General features: G+C 44.1%; 1 protein-coding gene and 1 pseudogene across 3 annotated transcripts; both read left to right on the top strand.

Moving 5' to 3' along the window:
• The first annotated feature begins 213 nt into the window (after positions 1-213).
• LOC124701631 (AP-3 complex subunit sigma-like) lies at positions 214-7,369 on the top strand. 3 transcript variants are annotated; one of them, XM_047233735.1, is made up of 8 exons: positions 214-251; positions 2,785-2,895; positions 3,132-3,174; positions 3,249-3,310; positions 3,737-3,833; positions 5,868-5,938; positions 6,829-6,920; positions 7,017-7,369. In XM_047233735.1, exons 2-8 carry the CDS (start codon positions 2,827-2,829, stop codon positions 7,081-7,083), a joined length of 501 nt encoding a protein of 166 aa, XP_047089691.1. In that variant the 5' UTR covers positions 214-251; positions 2,785-2,826; the 3' UTR covers positions 7,084-7,369. The 3 variants fall into 3 exon arrangements, with proteins under 3 accessions (XP_047089691.1, XP_047089686.1, XP_047089683.1); XM_047233730.1 differs by lacking the exon at positions 214-251 and adding an exon at positions 262-2,084; XM_047233727.1 differs by lacking the exon at positions 214-251 and having other exon boundaries at positions 262-2,895.
• A 5,026-nt stretch (positions 7,370-12,395) lies between these two features.
• Positions 12,396-14,119, top strand: LOC124664941 (annotated as a pseudogene).
• The last annotated feature ends 57 nt before the right edge of the window (positions 14,120-14,176 follow it).

Below are 14,176 nucleotides of genomic sequence, written 5' to 3'. Positions count from 1 at the left end.
AGCGAAAGGCGTTAAAAGATCAGATTTTGAATATTTTTCAAAAAAGATCAAATGAATTTTCGAAAAAAGTTTAAATTTGTCGAAATCGACCGCGACCTGACCCTCGTGTAGAAAAAACTTCGGGGAGAGAAAAGGAGAACGGAGGCGGCGGCGGGAAAGAAAGAGAAAGGAGGCGGCGGCGGGAAAGAAAGAGAAAGGAGGCGGCGGCGCGGACGAGAACCTCCTCCGGCGACTGCAGTGCCTTCTCCCCGGTGAGTCCTCGCGTCTCGTCCCCTTCCCCTCTCCTTGCTAGGGTTTTCTTGTTATCCGCGTCGGAGCTCCGGGACATCGCAGCTCGCGGCTCCGAAGATTTGGTTGTCATGGGGAAGCTCATGGAGCAGCACGAGATCCCGATGCCAAGATCTGGTTGGCCGCCTGCTAGTGCAGTCTGGCTGGCAGCTGATGGCTTGGCCGAGATCAGATGGCATCACGAAGTAGATCCAATTCCTGGTTTTGTTCTAGTTGCGTTCGCCATGTACAAGGCTGATAGTCGTTTATGTTGGCACTTGGTCCTTGCAAATGCGATAACTGATAAGTTATTGCTTCCTGGTTGAAGTTGGGTATGCCCGCCTGCATTGGAGCTTTTAGACAGTAGGCTAATTAAATCTTGTTTGTTTTGGATAACTAAGATTTTCTGTCATGCTATTCCTGCCCTGATTTTAGTAGGTATTCGTCCTTTCAGCTGTTGATCATTTCTTTTCTGTGTCCTCCAAGGAATGTAAAGTACAGTGTTACTGTGTGGAATCATTTTTATTGTGTGCTAGTGCACCTAGTTGCTGCTAGCTGCGGTTCATTTTATTTTCACTGCCTGTGCAAACATATTTGGTTGTATGATTCCTTCATATATGTATTAGCACATGGATCTGTTTATTTTCTTCTTCATAATCAACTTGTCGTGAAAATCCAAGAGATTGGCTAATTCTTTGTATGATAGCTCAACTAAATTTGCTCTTGCTTGCCTACTGAAATATGCAAGAGACATAAACTGGTTATATTTATTTTGCTCAATATTGCTATCGCTGCTGATCTTGCTAATAATCTTATATCCATAATTTATTTTTCTGGGTTACAATTTTTGATCTGCTAGCTTGTCAGCATAGTTTTATATATAGTCTTGTGGTAGATAGATTATTTGTTGCTAAGACCTGGGGTTAACGTCACCTTGTTGGAGGTCAGGTGAACACTATGTTGTTTTCTGTAGTTATGAACTGATTGCTAGTATGGTACAGGTTCGTCACTCATAATTCATGATGTAGATTGATATGGTACCGACAAGATTAATTGTCTAGTTTTTGCATACAACCTGGATTATGATTTAATTATGATATTGGGTGCTCTGTTCAAGTGTTCAACTTTCTAAGAACTAGTTTTCTGCTTTAATTATGATTTAGTGTAATTTTGTTCCTGGATTATCTACTTGCTACTCTCCATAGTAAATATTGGGTGTGGCGCTGGGGAAGAAAGAGTAGAAAGACGAGATGGAATATTCATGCTTGTCAGGCACAAACGAGGTTCACAGAGAGGGATATTAGAATCCTATAGTATGGAAGATGTAGCCATCTTGTTGGCTAGTGCTTGATTCTTGCCATTGTATCCTCTACATCTTATAATATGCCACTATTCTTTGATAGCAGTGCTTGGTTCTTGATTGTAGACTTTTATTTTCCACTGCTCTCGACTCTAATGATTGTGTGTAATGCTGTCGTTTAGATCTGTGTTTTATTGGGTTATACCAGATACAGACCAGATGAATTGTGATATTGGAGTTTCTGTTATACATGCTACATATACAACTGTTGCTAGATCTATCGTGAGTTTTTTTTCCATCGTGCATAGTAAACTTCCTGTTATCTTCGAATTTTTTCTTCAGTTATCTTCTGAAAGTGTGTCTTTCTCATGGTAACTGATGCATGTGGTTCATGTGCCCAATTTCTAAACCACTGATGTAGTTATCTGCTCCAGTTTGAACGCAGCTCACTCGTGGCATTGTCTAGAATTCAGGATCGTGTTAGTATCTGTGGTACAGCACATCATCATCAAGAACGGTGGGCACTCTGGCACAAAAGGATTAATTGCCAATTTGGAGCTTTTACACACGTAGCTGTGAATCTTTTGATCCAGTTCCTTGCCATGCACGAGCACCGCCTCACATATTATTATTGGTAAAAGTAGCCATTCCGGTGTCATGTCTGAATCTGAACTTTTAGCTGTACAACAGTAACATATCCGACACATCGCTGCCTCTGCATAAATTTTGCATGACATCAAGCTGAACTTTCTGTATTTATTTGTCTTGCCGTCCAAAATTAAACCTTATATTTGCTTGTGAAATGGTTATCGTAAAAACATCCACATATCTAGTGCAAAGATTAGATTTTTACTCGGGTCACTATGTCCATGTAGAGGTAAAGTTACAGTTTTTATTATCTAGCTTAATGCACCACAATCCCCTACCATCCCCAAAAATCAAAGTAACTAGAGGGGTTGGGAAAATGTGGGAAGTCTGGGGAAAAGTGGGGATTGGGTGAAAGGGAGGGGTTCACCAAATCCCCTCCAATCCCCAACCCCTAGGTGTTTGGAAATACTCTAGGAGTAAACAAGGCCTTAGGAAACGGACGCTCTATTCACTAAGCTACAGGCGCCCTTGTTGAATTAAATATCCTGTTTTGTTACTTAACTTTTGTTTTCCGAAATTACTTGTTACTTCGGCAGTTCTCTATGTTTATGCCCTCTTGTCCCTGCAAGGCTGTCCCGATCTCGCCCGGCTCCTCCTCTTCTTCGGCAACCATGATCCAAGCGGTGATGGCCATCAGTACTCTGGGAAAGCCCCGCCTCCTCAAATTCTACAACTTCCAGGTCCCGAACCTTCTCCATCCTCCACCCCTTTCTCCTCTTTCCTTCTCCCTCTTTATGTTCAGTTCACGCCCTCTCTCCTCTTCAACTGCCCATCACGTGCTCGGTCAATTTCCCCACCCAGTTCAGGAACCACCTCTGCCATAAATCAATTATGTGCTTGATGAGATGTCTTAGCGACTAAGCTCTGTTCTTTGTTTTCTCTGGTCTTCTGTTCACTGATTAAATTGTGGATGTAGGACCCCGAGAAGCACCAGGAGCTCGTTCGCAGCATCTTTCAGTGTACACTAGATTCTCTTCCCTGTTCTTTTCACCATTTGTATAGTGTGCTTGAGCTGCCGAGTCTCTTCTTGCAGTGCTGTCTGCGAGGCCGGAGGGTGTGAGCAATTTCGTTGAGACCGATGCAATCTTTGGACCGGTAATGCACCCTCTCAGGCTATCCCTGTCTAATCTAATCCAATAGTAAATCTTGTGCAAAAAGGGAGAAATGATATGCAAATTCGAGCAGTGAACAAGGGCAATTGGAACATTCTTCCCTGGAAGGCAATTGGTTCTAACCTAACTTGCTATCTTACTAGTCAATCTCTGTGCAAGCTGTGCTACTGCTGACTACTAAGCATGTATGCAAATGATTCAGATAACTCTTTAAAGGAGAGCGCCAAACAACTATTTAGCACGTGTTGCTGCAAACAATTAATAATCAATTGTAAAATTAAATTGGTACTTCGATTAAATTTTTTTTTGAGAACAAAACTCAAATTATCTGACTAACCTTGCGACCATTTTACATTCAGTAAGTTATAAGAAGGGTAAAAGACGTATGATCTCTGTTTTCTCTTTGCAGGGGTCAAAACTGGTCTACAACCATTTGGCGACACTATACTTCGTTTTTGTCTTTGACAGCTCTGAGAATGAGCTTGCTATGCTCGACCTTGTACAAGGTAACCTAAACCCTTATCAGCACAATTGTTTCTTCAGTTACTATGACTGATAGTCGCATGTGCAATGAAAGATGAGGCTTCACAGATATACATTAGGGACGAAATATGTTGAGTGTGTTATCATTAACGCGGACTTTTGGCGCACGGGTGCCACACCCACCTATACATCTACTGTTTGTTTCTGCTTTAAGATGGTCCAAGGGAAAGTAAGAGAAATCCGGTCTGGAATAGATCTATTCTGAATACACATCTGCCTCTACCTGACACATCACTGTTTAGCCTGGCCCGTTTGAGCAATTTCCGTAGATGTAGTTATTGTGACTGACCCGTTGCATGTCAGTATAGAACCTGAATGACATCACAATCAATAATCCCAGCACCATCTCCTTTCTACCAGCCATTCCTTCTCATTCTCTCACCGGAGCTATGCCGTAGAGCAGATTGGATCTTCAAGCGATTGCTCTCCACTTTTTTGATTAGTTGTACATCTGGCGATAAGAAATACAACAAGATTCACTGGTCTTCATGGTGAATCAATAATCTAGCTCCTTACTTTTCTCATACTACGTTGATGTGTCTCGTCAAAATTAATATAAAACAAAATTTTGTTTTCTAAAACTTACCAGCTGAGTCCCTGGACATGTGTCGACGAGAGCGGGGGGGGGGGGGGGTGCACCCAGGATCTCCTATGCAATTCTCGTGTTATGCTACACATTGTTTCACATGTTTTGGTACAATCCCAGTCTACTGCCTCTCATGGATGTTTGTCTGATTACCATGGTTCTTTCAGTATTCAATATTGATATACAATTTGCTTACATTTCTCTGCTTAGTATTTTCTATTCAAATTTGATTGTTGCTAAACACTTATGCATGTCACTGCACTAGCACATTATTAGAGCATCTCTAGCAGATACGCCAAACCGACCCGCATCGTGCATTTTTCTGGTTTTTGGCCAAAAAACGGCCCGAACAGAAGCGACATCCTGGCTCGCATCGGAAAACTTGATGCGAGGAACCCTATAGCGGCTCGCGAAGCCACTATATATGGCGGTTTCGAGGTTTTGGATGCGAAATACCGCATCCATTTCTCCTCCACCGCCTGCCGCCGCCGTCACCCCCGGCCGATTGCCGTCGATTCCGGCCGCCATTTCCAAATCGCCGCCACCGGTCTCCTCCTCTCCGCCTGCTCTACCTCCTCCCGCGATGGTGCCGCCCAATTCCTCGCGTGGAGATCGTATTTTCCCGGCGCGTGGCCGCGGCGGCGAGGCGAGCGCCGGACAATCGCCGAGCGCAGCGAGCGCATCTCGCCATGGCTCGGCTCAACTCGAGTTCGACGAGAGCACCAACGAGGAGGAGGACGACGCTGCACGGGAGCAGCGTCACCTTGCCATGGCCCGGCGCAACTCCCTCACGGCGGTCGTCACCGACGTTTGGGAGAAGGCCAAGCGCCGCTGTGAGGCCGCCGAGGAGGAGGAGCGCAACCTACGCAAGGCGAATAGGGCCTCCATCTGGTCGGAGATGGCAAGGTGCAGGTACGTGATCGTCGACTACTCCGACGACGAATCCGACCTCTGCGATGACAGCACCGGCGAATCCGACGCCTTCGCGTGAAGCTCCGCCGCCGTCGCTGTCCCCCCCAAGTCCCGGTGAAGTAGGTTAGTATCCGGGCTAGCTTATTTTAGGTTTAGGAACTAGTTTAAGTTCCTCTTTTGCAACATCCACATGTAAATTGTGCTCGACGAACTTTCAAAAATATGGCGCGAGTGTTTGATTCCCCGATTTGTAGTTCTTGTTTAGTGTATCTGTTCTGCTGTGGAGTTTTTCAATCCGCAAACACATGATGCAGCATACTGCATACTTCGTTTGCGGTTCGGGTGTTTGCGGTATCATCTAGAGATGCTCTTAGCCTGCATTATTTTGTCCATCTAATGCTTGGTGAAGTACTTATCACTTTTCTCCTGTCACTTTAAGATCTTTTTATTAACTCTTTGAGGTGAACAATTAATCTTAAGAAGCGTTATCTTGTCACAGTATTTGTTGACACATTGAATAAATGCTTCAAGAATGTCTGCGAGCTTGACATTGTATTTAACTTCAACAAGGTACCATGATTCTCTTGTTTGATATTTATTCTGGATTGTCACTGCTATGATTCTCTCGATGAAAGCAGCAGTTTCTGTTCCCCGTGAAAAGAAAAGACACTAGTATAATAAAAATAAATAAAGTTCACATCATGTAGCATTGGTTTATTATGATCATTGATTTGCTGCATGTAATATGTTTTTGGCACATGGATCATATAAAATATATATCCAAGTGCGCGGTGTAACAAATACTTAAATCTAATAAGATTCATGTTATGACTTGTTGCATGCCTATTTCATTATCAGCTACCGGCCAAATTATCTGGGTAGCGGGTACCTCAAATTTACAGAAGTATTTACATATGAACAAAGGATCAAAAACACAGTTGAAGTGGCATCTTAAGCATGATTCAGTTTGAAATACAAGTTAGGAAACATTGATAGATGTAATACCCAGTCTTCTCTAGATCTTAGCAACGTAGACATAACTGTAATTTAATCATTAATGTCCAGTGTTCCACTGGCAGAGAGCTTGAAGGAAAATAGAGAAAGAGCCAACCCTATTGACCTTTAAACAGAAGACCAGTGACATTCGTTACTAAGGTGATAGTTGATTATTGAGATTTTTTTAGGAAAAGGAAAGCTAGGGATGCTTTTGGCCCATAAGAAACTCCAAAACCTGCTGATTCCTATGATGCTACTACCCTCAATCCCATTCTTGCTGTAGTGTTTGCATCCTTTAATTGATGGAAGTGCATGTGTGTAGAGATGCACAATTTTTTCTGATCCGACAAAACTCCAGTTGTTCATCCCAGCAGTCTTTTCTCCTGTCATAGTGATGACTGATGAGCAATACTACTTAGGAATAACCACAATTCTTCCTCAGCTAATTGTAATATTAAATGCAGCTGCACACAGTTTTGGATGAAATGATACTGGGAGGTCAAGTGATTGAAACAGGTTCAGAGGAAATAATGAGATCTGTAGAAGAGATTGCGAGGTTCTTACTCCCTCGATCCTTTCTGCCCTCACCTTCCCATGTCCTGTTTTTATTCTTTAGTGCGATTCTAACAGTGTTGCTCGCTACTTGACACAGGTTGGAGAAACAATCAAGCACGACAAGCCTCATACCAAAGTCGATTTCGCAGCGCTTCAGCCGCTGAAATTTTCCAGTCGTTTTCAGGACAGAATCCGTAGGACCTTACCAGAAGAAATCAGATTGGTGTTTGAATTTTTATCTCCAGTGGCCTGTCAGTTCTCTGAAGTCTTGAGCATCTCCTATTCGACATGAAAACTTATTGGCCGACATACATGTCTCCCACCCAAGAGTTGTAAGTTGTAACCAGAAATGTGACGACGCACGCCATGCATGCTGCATCTGTAGAAAGACACTTTTCTTGTCAGATGATATATGAATGCAGTGCTATATGCTCTTCTTTTGGTGTCTAACTATGTTTTTCTATTGGAAACATGTTTCTGTCTCTGAATTAATTCGACAAACAGCATTGCCTGACCATTTAACATATATCCATTGCACCATTATACAACATTTCACCTCATCATCTCGGTTTTGGTGCTGACAGTAACTGTTGGCAAGCGTCCATCCCAGTTTCTTGCAATGTCATTATGTGAAAGTTGAATAAGAAATGGCGAGGATCAAAGGTTTGCATAGGCAAGCATCCCCACATATACTTGGCTGGTACAGTACAGCAGCAGGGCAGCAAACTGATCCCATCGCGAAATCCCCTTCTCCATCTCCCTGCTCCCCATTGCCCATCGGAGATCGAGCGGGATAGCTCCATGGCTATGGCGCCCCAGCCGGCTTAGTCCAGCACGCCACTGCCCATCTACGTCCTTGCTTGCACGCAGCTCCAAGCCCCATTTCCCCATCTACGTTCTAAGAACATATCTAGTGATACCACACCTTATTTAATACTATGATTCCACTCTTTAAAATTTAAATTGTAAATGTTAAAAAAATTGGAACTAAAATTTTGGGTGTTCATAAAATGTGTGTTTACATAAGGTTCTTGCTTGACGCTGTTCAAGCTTTCTTCTTGTGCCGCCCGAGCGCCACAACGCTATGGTTTGAGGTTAGGAGCCGCTTAGATGTGAATTGAATCGATCGTGCGTTTTCTATGTTTCATGTGGACAGTTGCTCGAGGGTTGTGCTGGTATTGAAAAATATTACGTTTGGGTTGTTGGAGTTTTGCACAAACCGAAGCTTGGAATGGAATTTCTCCAGTGGAGCGCTATTGCCTGATTCATTAATATTTTGATGTTTGTAAATTGGAATAGGCAGCAGTGCCGAGAGAATGGAGCTCGTTCTGCATTGGTTTTATTTGATTTTTTCTGGTTGATGAGTATCAACCAAGAACTTTCCTATAGGTGTTGCTTGATCTTTAACAGTAGTCACATCATCATTAGTAGGGATAACTAATACGGAGTATACAATTTTGTAAGGAGAAAAACACGCACACACAAAGGTAATTTGCACCATAAACTCGATCTTGGTTGTGTTGGATTGAAGCGGAACTCCATTCCATGGCTCAAAGGGAATGGGAGGAACTAATGTGGAATCCACAATTCCACATGGAACAACTTCTAAAACTCATGCAGTCCGAACAAAGATTGGCTTCGAATCTACATAACTTCAGACTTGTCATCCATATCCAACGCAGTGTTACTCGACATAGGCACGGGTGTCCGTATCTGACTCAGATTCAGGTTTCCGATTTGATAAGTTTTTTGTTGGACACAACAAATAACATTTGGAATTTGACAATGTCACGAATTTAGTATGTCTGATTCGGCAATAAAAGGGCATGGATTACCATGTAACACTGCTTGAGGCCCGAGGATGTGAAAATTATGCACAGGTTTGTGGAAAAAAAGATCTGTGAACCGGTACATCATGTATCTCTTATTTAGTTTCCTGTGAGAGACCAATGGTTTTGTCATATTAGGACTATGGGAACGTTACTACTTGTACAGATGGTGTGCCGTGTGTGTGCAGCGTTGATGGGGGGCTAAAAATGAATTACACATTTGGAAAAAATAACTACAAGGTGGTAACGTACCAATTACCATCACATAGAAGGTTTGTTGTTGTCTTGCTGATTGCCTGATTCACATTTCAAGGTTGATTTGAATTAGGCTGAAATGGAAATTGATGATAAGTAGGGAAAAGCTAGAACCAGCGCCTTGAGTATCCACTAAGCTTTTCACATCTAGATGTAGTTGTTATCAGTCTGTTCACCCCCTATAAGTAGAGATAGACAACCAAACTACAGCCATCATTGTCATTGATTGTCTTGATAAGCTCATTTGACATGCAGGATGGTCAAAAGCAACAGAAGCTAGCATAACACTTAAATTTCATTGATCGATATAGTTTGGAGTAGTAGTTGATGTCCAGTTTTGAGGAATAGTTTGATAGTTTTATTGATCAATCCAGTTTTGAGGAATAACTGATATCGTCGTTAGCAGTTACTAGTTCAATACATTGCAATGGTCTGGTGACATTGCACAATTATAATCTACTCATCTTTTGATACAACAATGAGGCGACTAATAGTCAACTGATACCCTTTGCTCATTTATCAGTCAGTCAAGCCGATTTCTAGGTGCTCAACTTCATCTCAAACTTTGTTCCAGTGGCATTGACTCTGGGTATCTTTCCTTGCTAGTAATGTACACTATACTAGAGGTTTTCTGGTTCTGAGTTATATGTTATCTGGTTTTTCGTTTTGTAAGTTAATCAATCTTGCCATACTTCAACTCAACCGCAGGGTTCTTGACCATGTGTCGTTGTACTTTTAGTCTTATTTTGCATTTCAACATATGCCGTGGATTCCACCTTAATGACAGTTTCTGTGCAGGATTAATACCCTAGTATATGAATTCTGCTTATAATTGTTATGCTGCACCAAGTTGAATGAGAGCATTACATGCAGCAGCAGCAGCACGTAACCAACTCATAAGATCTGGTAACCAACTCATGGTTCTGGCACATGGATAGCAACAAGCTTCCACGCGGCTCTTTTCATGGCTAGTTCTTTGGTGATACTTCAGTTTTTCAGATCTCTCTTTACGGACTCCTCCATGCCAAGTTTGGTCTACCCCGTCCTCTCTTGATATTATCAGCACGCTTTAGCCGTCCACTATGCACTGGAGCTTCTGGAGGCCTGCACTGAATATGCCCAAACCATCTTAGACGATGTTGGACAAGCTTCTCTGCAATCGGTGCTACCCCAACTCTATCTCGTATATCATCATTCCGGACTTAGTCCTTCCTCGTGTGGCCACATATCCATCTCAACATGCGCATCTCCATCACACCTAACTGTTGAACATGCCACCTTTTAGTCGGCCAACACTCAGCGCCATACAACATTGCGGGTCGGTCCTTCCTTGTGTGGCCACACATCCATCTCAACATGCGCATCTCCGCCACACCTAACTGTTGAACATGCCGCCTTTTAGTCGGTCAACACTCAGCGCCATACAACATTGCGGGTTGAACCTCCGTCCTATAGAACTTGCCTTTTAGCTTTTGTGGCACTCTCTTATCACAAAGAATGCCAGAAGCTTGGCCACTTCATCCATTCAGCTTTGATCCGGTGGTTCACATCTTCATCAATATTCCAATCCTTGTGCAGGATTGACCCCAAGTATCGAAAGGTGTTCTTCTGAGGCACCACCTGCCCATCCAGGCTATCCTCCTCCTCGTGCCTAGTAGTACTAAAACCGCACATCATGTACTCGGTTTTAGTTCTACTAAGTCTAAAACCTTTCGATTCCAAGGTTTTTCTCCATAGTTCTAACTTCCTATTGACCCCCGTTTGACTATCATCGATTAGGACCACATCATCCGCAAAGAGCATACACCATGGGATATCTCCTTGTATATCCCTTGTGGCCTCATCCATCACCAAATCAAATAGATAATGGCTCAAAGCTGACCCATGGTGTAGTCCTATTTTAATCGGGAAGTCATCGGTATCGCCATCTCTTGTTCGAACACTTGTCTCACAACATTATATTACATGTCCTTGATGAGGGTAATGTACTTTGCTGGGACTTTGTGTTTCTCCAAGGCCCACCACATGACTTGTCGCGGTATCTTATCGTAGGCCTTCTCCAAGTCAATGGACACCATATGCAGGTCCTTCTTTTGCTCCTTATATCTCTCCATGAGTTGTCGTACCAAGAAGATGGCTTCCATGGTCGACCTCCCAGGCATGAAACCAAACTGATTTTTGGTCACTCTTGTCATTCGTTTTAAACGGTGCTCAATGACTCTCTCCCATATCTTCATTGTATGGCTCATAAGCTTAATTCCACGGTAGTTAGTACAACTCTGAACATCCCATTTGTTCTTGAAGATCGGTACTAATATACTGTGCCACCATTCTTCTGGCATCTTGTTTGCCCGAAAAATGAAGTTGAAGAGCTTAGTTAGCCATACTATCGCTATGTCTCCGAGGCCTCTCCACACCTCAATGGGGATACAATCAGGGCCCATTGCCTTGCCTCCCTTCATCCTTCTCAACGCCTCCTTGACCTCAGACTCCTGGATTTGCCGCACAAAACACCTACTGGTATCATCAAAGGGGTTGTCCAGTTCATGGTAGACCTCTCAGTCTCCCCATTGAACAGCCCGTCGAAGTACTCCCGCCATCTATGCTTGATCTCCTTGTCCTTCACCAGGAGCTGGTATGCTCCATCCTTGATGCATTTGACTTGGTCAACATCCCTCGTCTTCCTCTCTCAGATCTTGGCCATCCTATAGATGTCCTTTTCGCCTTCTTTCGTGCCTAACCGTTGGTAGAGGTCATCATACGCCTGACCCATTGCTTCACTCACAGCTCACTTTGCGGCCTTCTTTGCCATCTTGTACTTCTCCATGTTGTCTGCACTCCTATCCAGGTACAGGCGTCTGAAACAATCTTTCTTCTCCTCAATAGCCTTATGTTCCACCACCAGGTATCCCTAAATTCGCTTCTACTTCCCCTGGACACTCTAAACTCCTCTGATGCCACCTTACGAATACAGGTCGCCATCTTCATCCACATATTGTCCAAATCACCTCCTTCCTCCCAAGGGCCCTCCTTAATGACCCTCTCCTTGAACGTCTGAGCTACCTCCCTCTTGAGCTTACACCACTTCGTTCTAGCAACTTTCGCACGCTTATCCCGCTGGACACGAAGTCGAAAGAGGAAGTCAGCCACCACAAGCTTATGCTGATGGACAACACTCTCTCCAGGTATCACCCTACAATCTAGGCACGCACTCCTGTCTTCTCTCCTTGAGAGGATGAAGTCAATCTTGCTACTGTGGTGGCCACTATTAAAAGTCACTAGATGTGATTGTCTCTTTTTAAAGAGGGTGTTAGCTACGATCATATCGTCGCTAAAGAAAATCTTAGGACATCTTCCCCTTCTTGATTCCTGATGCCATAGCCAAAGCCCCCATGCACTCCTTCAAAACCTATGTTAGATGTACCCACGTGGCCATTAAGGTCTCCTCCTATGAAGAGCTTTTCGCCACTGGGCACACCCCTAACCAAGTCCTCTAGGCCTTCCCGGAACTCCCTCTTGGTGTTGTCATTGTGGTCTACTTACGGGGCATAAGAGCTAATAACATTGAGAACTAAGTCTCCAATTACCAGCTTGACGAGGATAATCCGGTCCCCACATCTCTTGACGTCTACCACTCTAGATTTGAGGCTCTTATTGATAAAGATGCCTACTCCATTTCTGTTTGGAGCCGTTCCCGTATAACACAGCTTGAAACCGGTATCCTCTACTTTCTTCGCCTTCTATCCCCTCCACTTGGTCTCCTGGATGCAAAGGATATCAACACCTCTCCTCACCGCTGTATCAACTAGCTCCCGAAGCTTACCTGTCACGGACCCTACGTTCCAGCTACCTAAGCGAAAACTCCTAGGCTCGGCTAGCTTTCTTACCCTTCGCACTCGTCGAGTCAAATGCGAAGACCCTTGCTCATTTTCCACTACACCCGGGTGCCGATGTAGCGCGCCACTAAGGATGCGACGATCAGATCCTTCCTCACCTGCCACCATATCCAGATCATGATACGGCGCGCCACCTAGGGGTGACGACCCGACCCTTGCCCATTTGACACCACACCTGGGTTCCGATATGGCGCGTCGCTAAGAGGTTTATACCCGGACGAAAATCTTTTGGGTTTCATCTCCATAAGAGTGCCTGGGTTTTTTACGTTGGCTCGCCAAGCCTATCACAACCCTCCTCCTTTACCCAGGCTTGGGATCGGCTATGTTGGGACAACATACGCGGAGTCGAGAGTATTACATGGCCTGCAAAAAAATGTTAGCAACCTGCTTGATACTGTCTTGATTTGCGGACTGTGGCCTAATACCACACTGGTGTGCACCAGATAAGATCTTAACACTGAGCAGTTCTAATCGCAAAAGTCAAGTAGTCAATGGTACTAAGTGAAGATGGGTCTGAAAAGTTTAAATTAAAAGAACTCTCTGATGCAATTTTTCAAGATGTTGGGTAAGCCGGGCGTTCTTTCTCCTTCAAACATTTGCACTTGTTACTACTGTGTACTAGATACCAGCAACTTATCTGTACTCTGCGATGCTGCATTTCCATATCAGGAGCAAAATAAGTGGGCCAAATCTCAGACAAAGTATGGAGTGTTATCTAGTCGAAAGAAACAGATATCGGAGGAACCGTGGAAGTTATCTTCAACAGGATAATGAACCCTGAACAACAACAGGACGCTGTGCCTTCGTCCAAGAAGCTGAAGAGAAATGACAAAGAGGAGCAAGTTTCGCCACCAAAAGCCTCAACCTCTGTTACAACCAAGCCGGAAGAAGAAGATGATGATCCAGAGGCACCACCAGGGTTTGGTTTCAGTAGCAGCAAGATCACGGTAAATCTGGACCAGCCATTGAATGAGGATAATCATTCCCAGGTGAAACCAAGTGAGGATACGCCAGTCGACGCTAGTAGTTTGGGGGATGCCGATGATGAGGATCCTGATTTCGACAAGTTTGCCCGTGACCACAACCTGGAGGTCGGATGCCTGCTCCACTTCCTCTACGAATGCGATGGCGACATGAGTGTCAGGGTGTTCGACGACTTATCCTACCGCAGGCACTACCACAACGACGACTCCGGCGAAGACAGCGACAGGCAGATGTAGGTTATAGGGTGTTGTTTCTCTGCAACAGAGATAGCGAGTGCTAGTTGGAGTCACTAG

The sequence above is a fragment of the Lolium rigidum genome, chromosome 1 (genome assembly GCF_022539505.1).
Source record: "Lolium rigidum isolate FL_2022 chromosome 1, APGP_CSIRO_Lrig_0.1, whole genome shotgun sequence".
NCBI lineage: Eukaryota > Viridiplantae > Streptophyta > Magnoliopsida > Poales > Poaceae > Lolium > Lolium rigidum.
The sequence above is the reverse complement of the archived record's forward strand: the minus strand, read 5'-3'. Positions and strand labels throughout refer to the sequence as shown.

Coding starts and splice junctions, on each gene's coding strand:
- LOC124701631 (XM_047233727.1), top strand. CDS start 2,758: ATGTTTATGCCCTCTTGTCCCTGCAAGGCTGTCCCGATCTCGCCCGGC. Junction 3,175..3,248: donor CGTTCGCAGCATCTTTCAGT/GTACACTAGATT, acceptor CTCTTCTTGCAG/TGCTGTCTGCGAGGCCGGAG. Junction 3,834..5,867: donor TATGCTCGACCTTGTACAAG/GTAACCTAAACC, acceptor ATCTTGTCACAG/TATTTGTTGACACATTGAAT.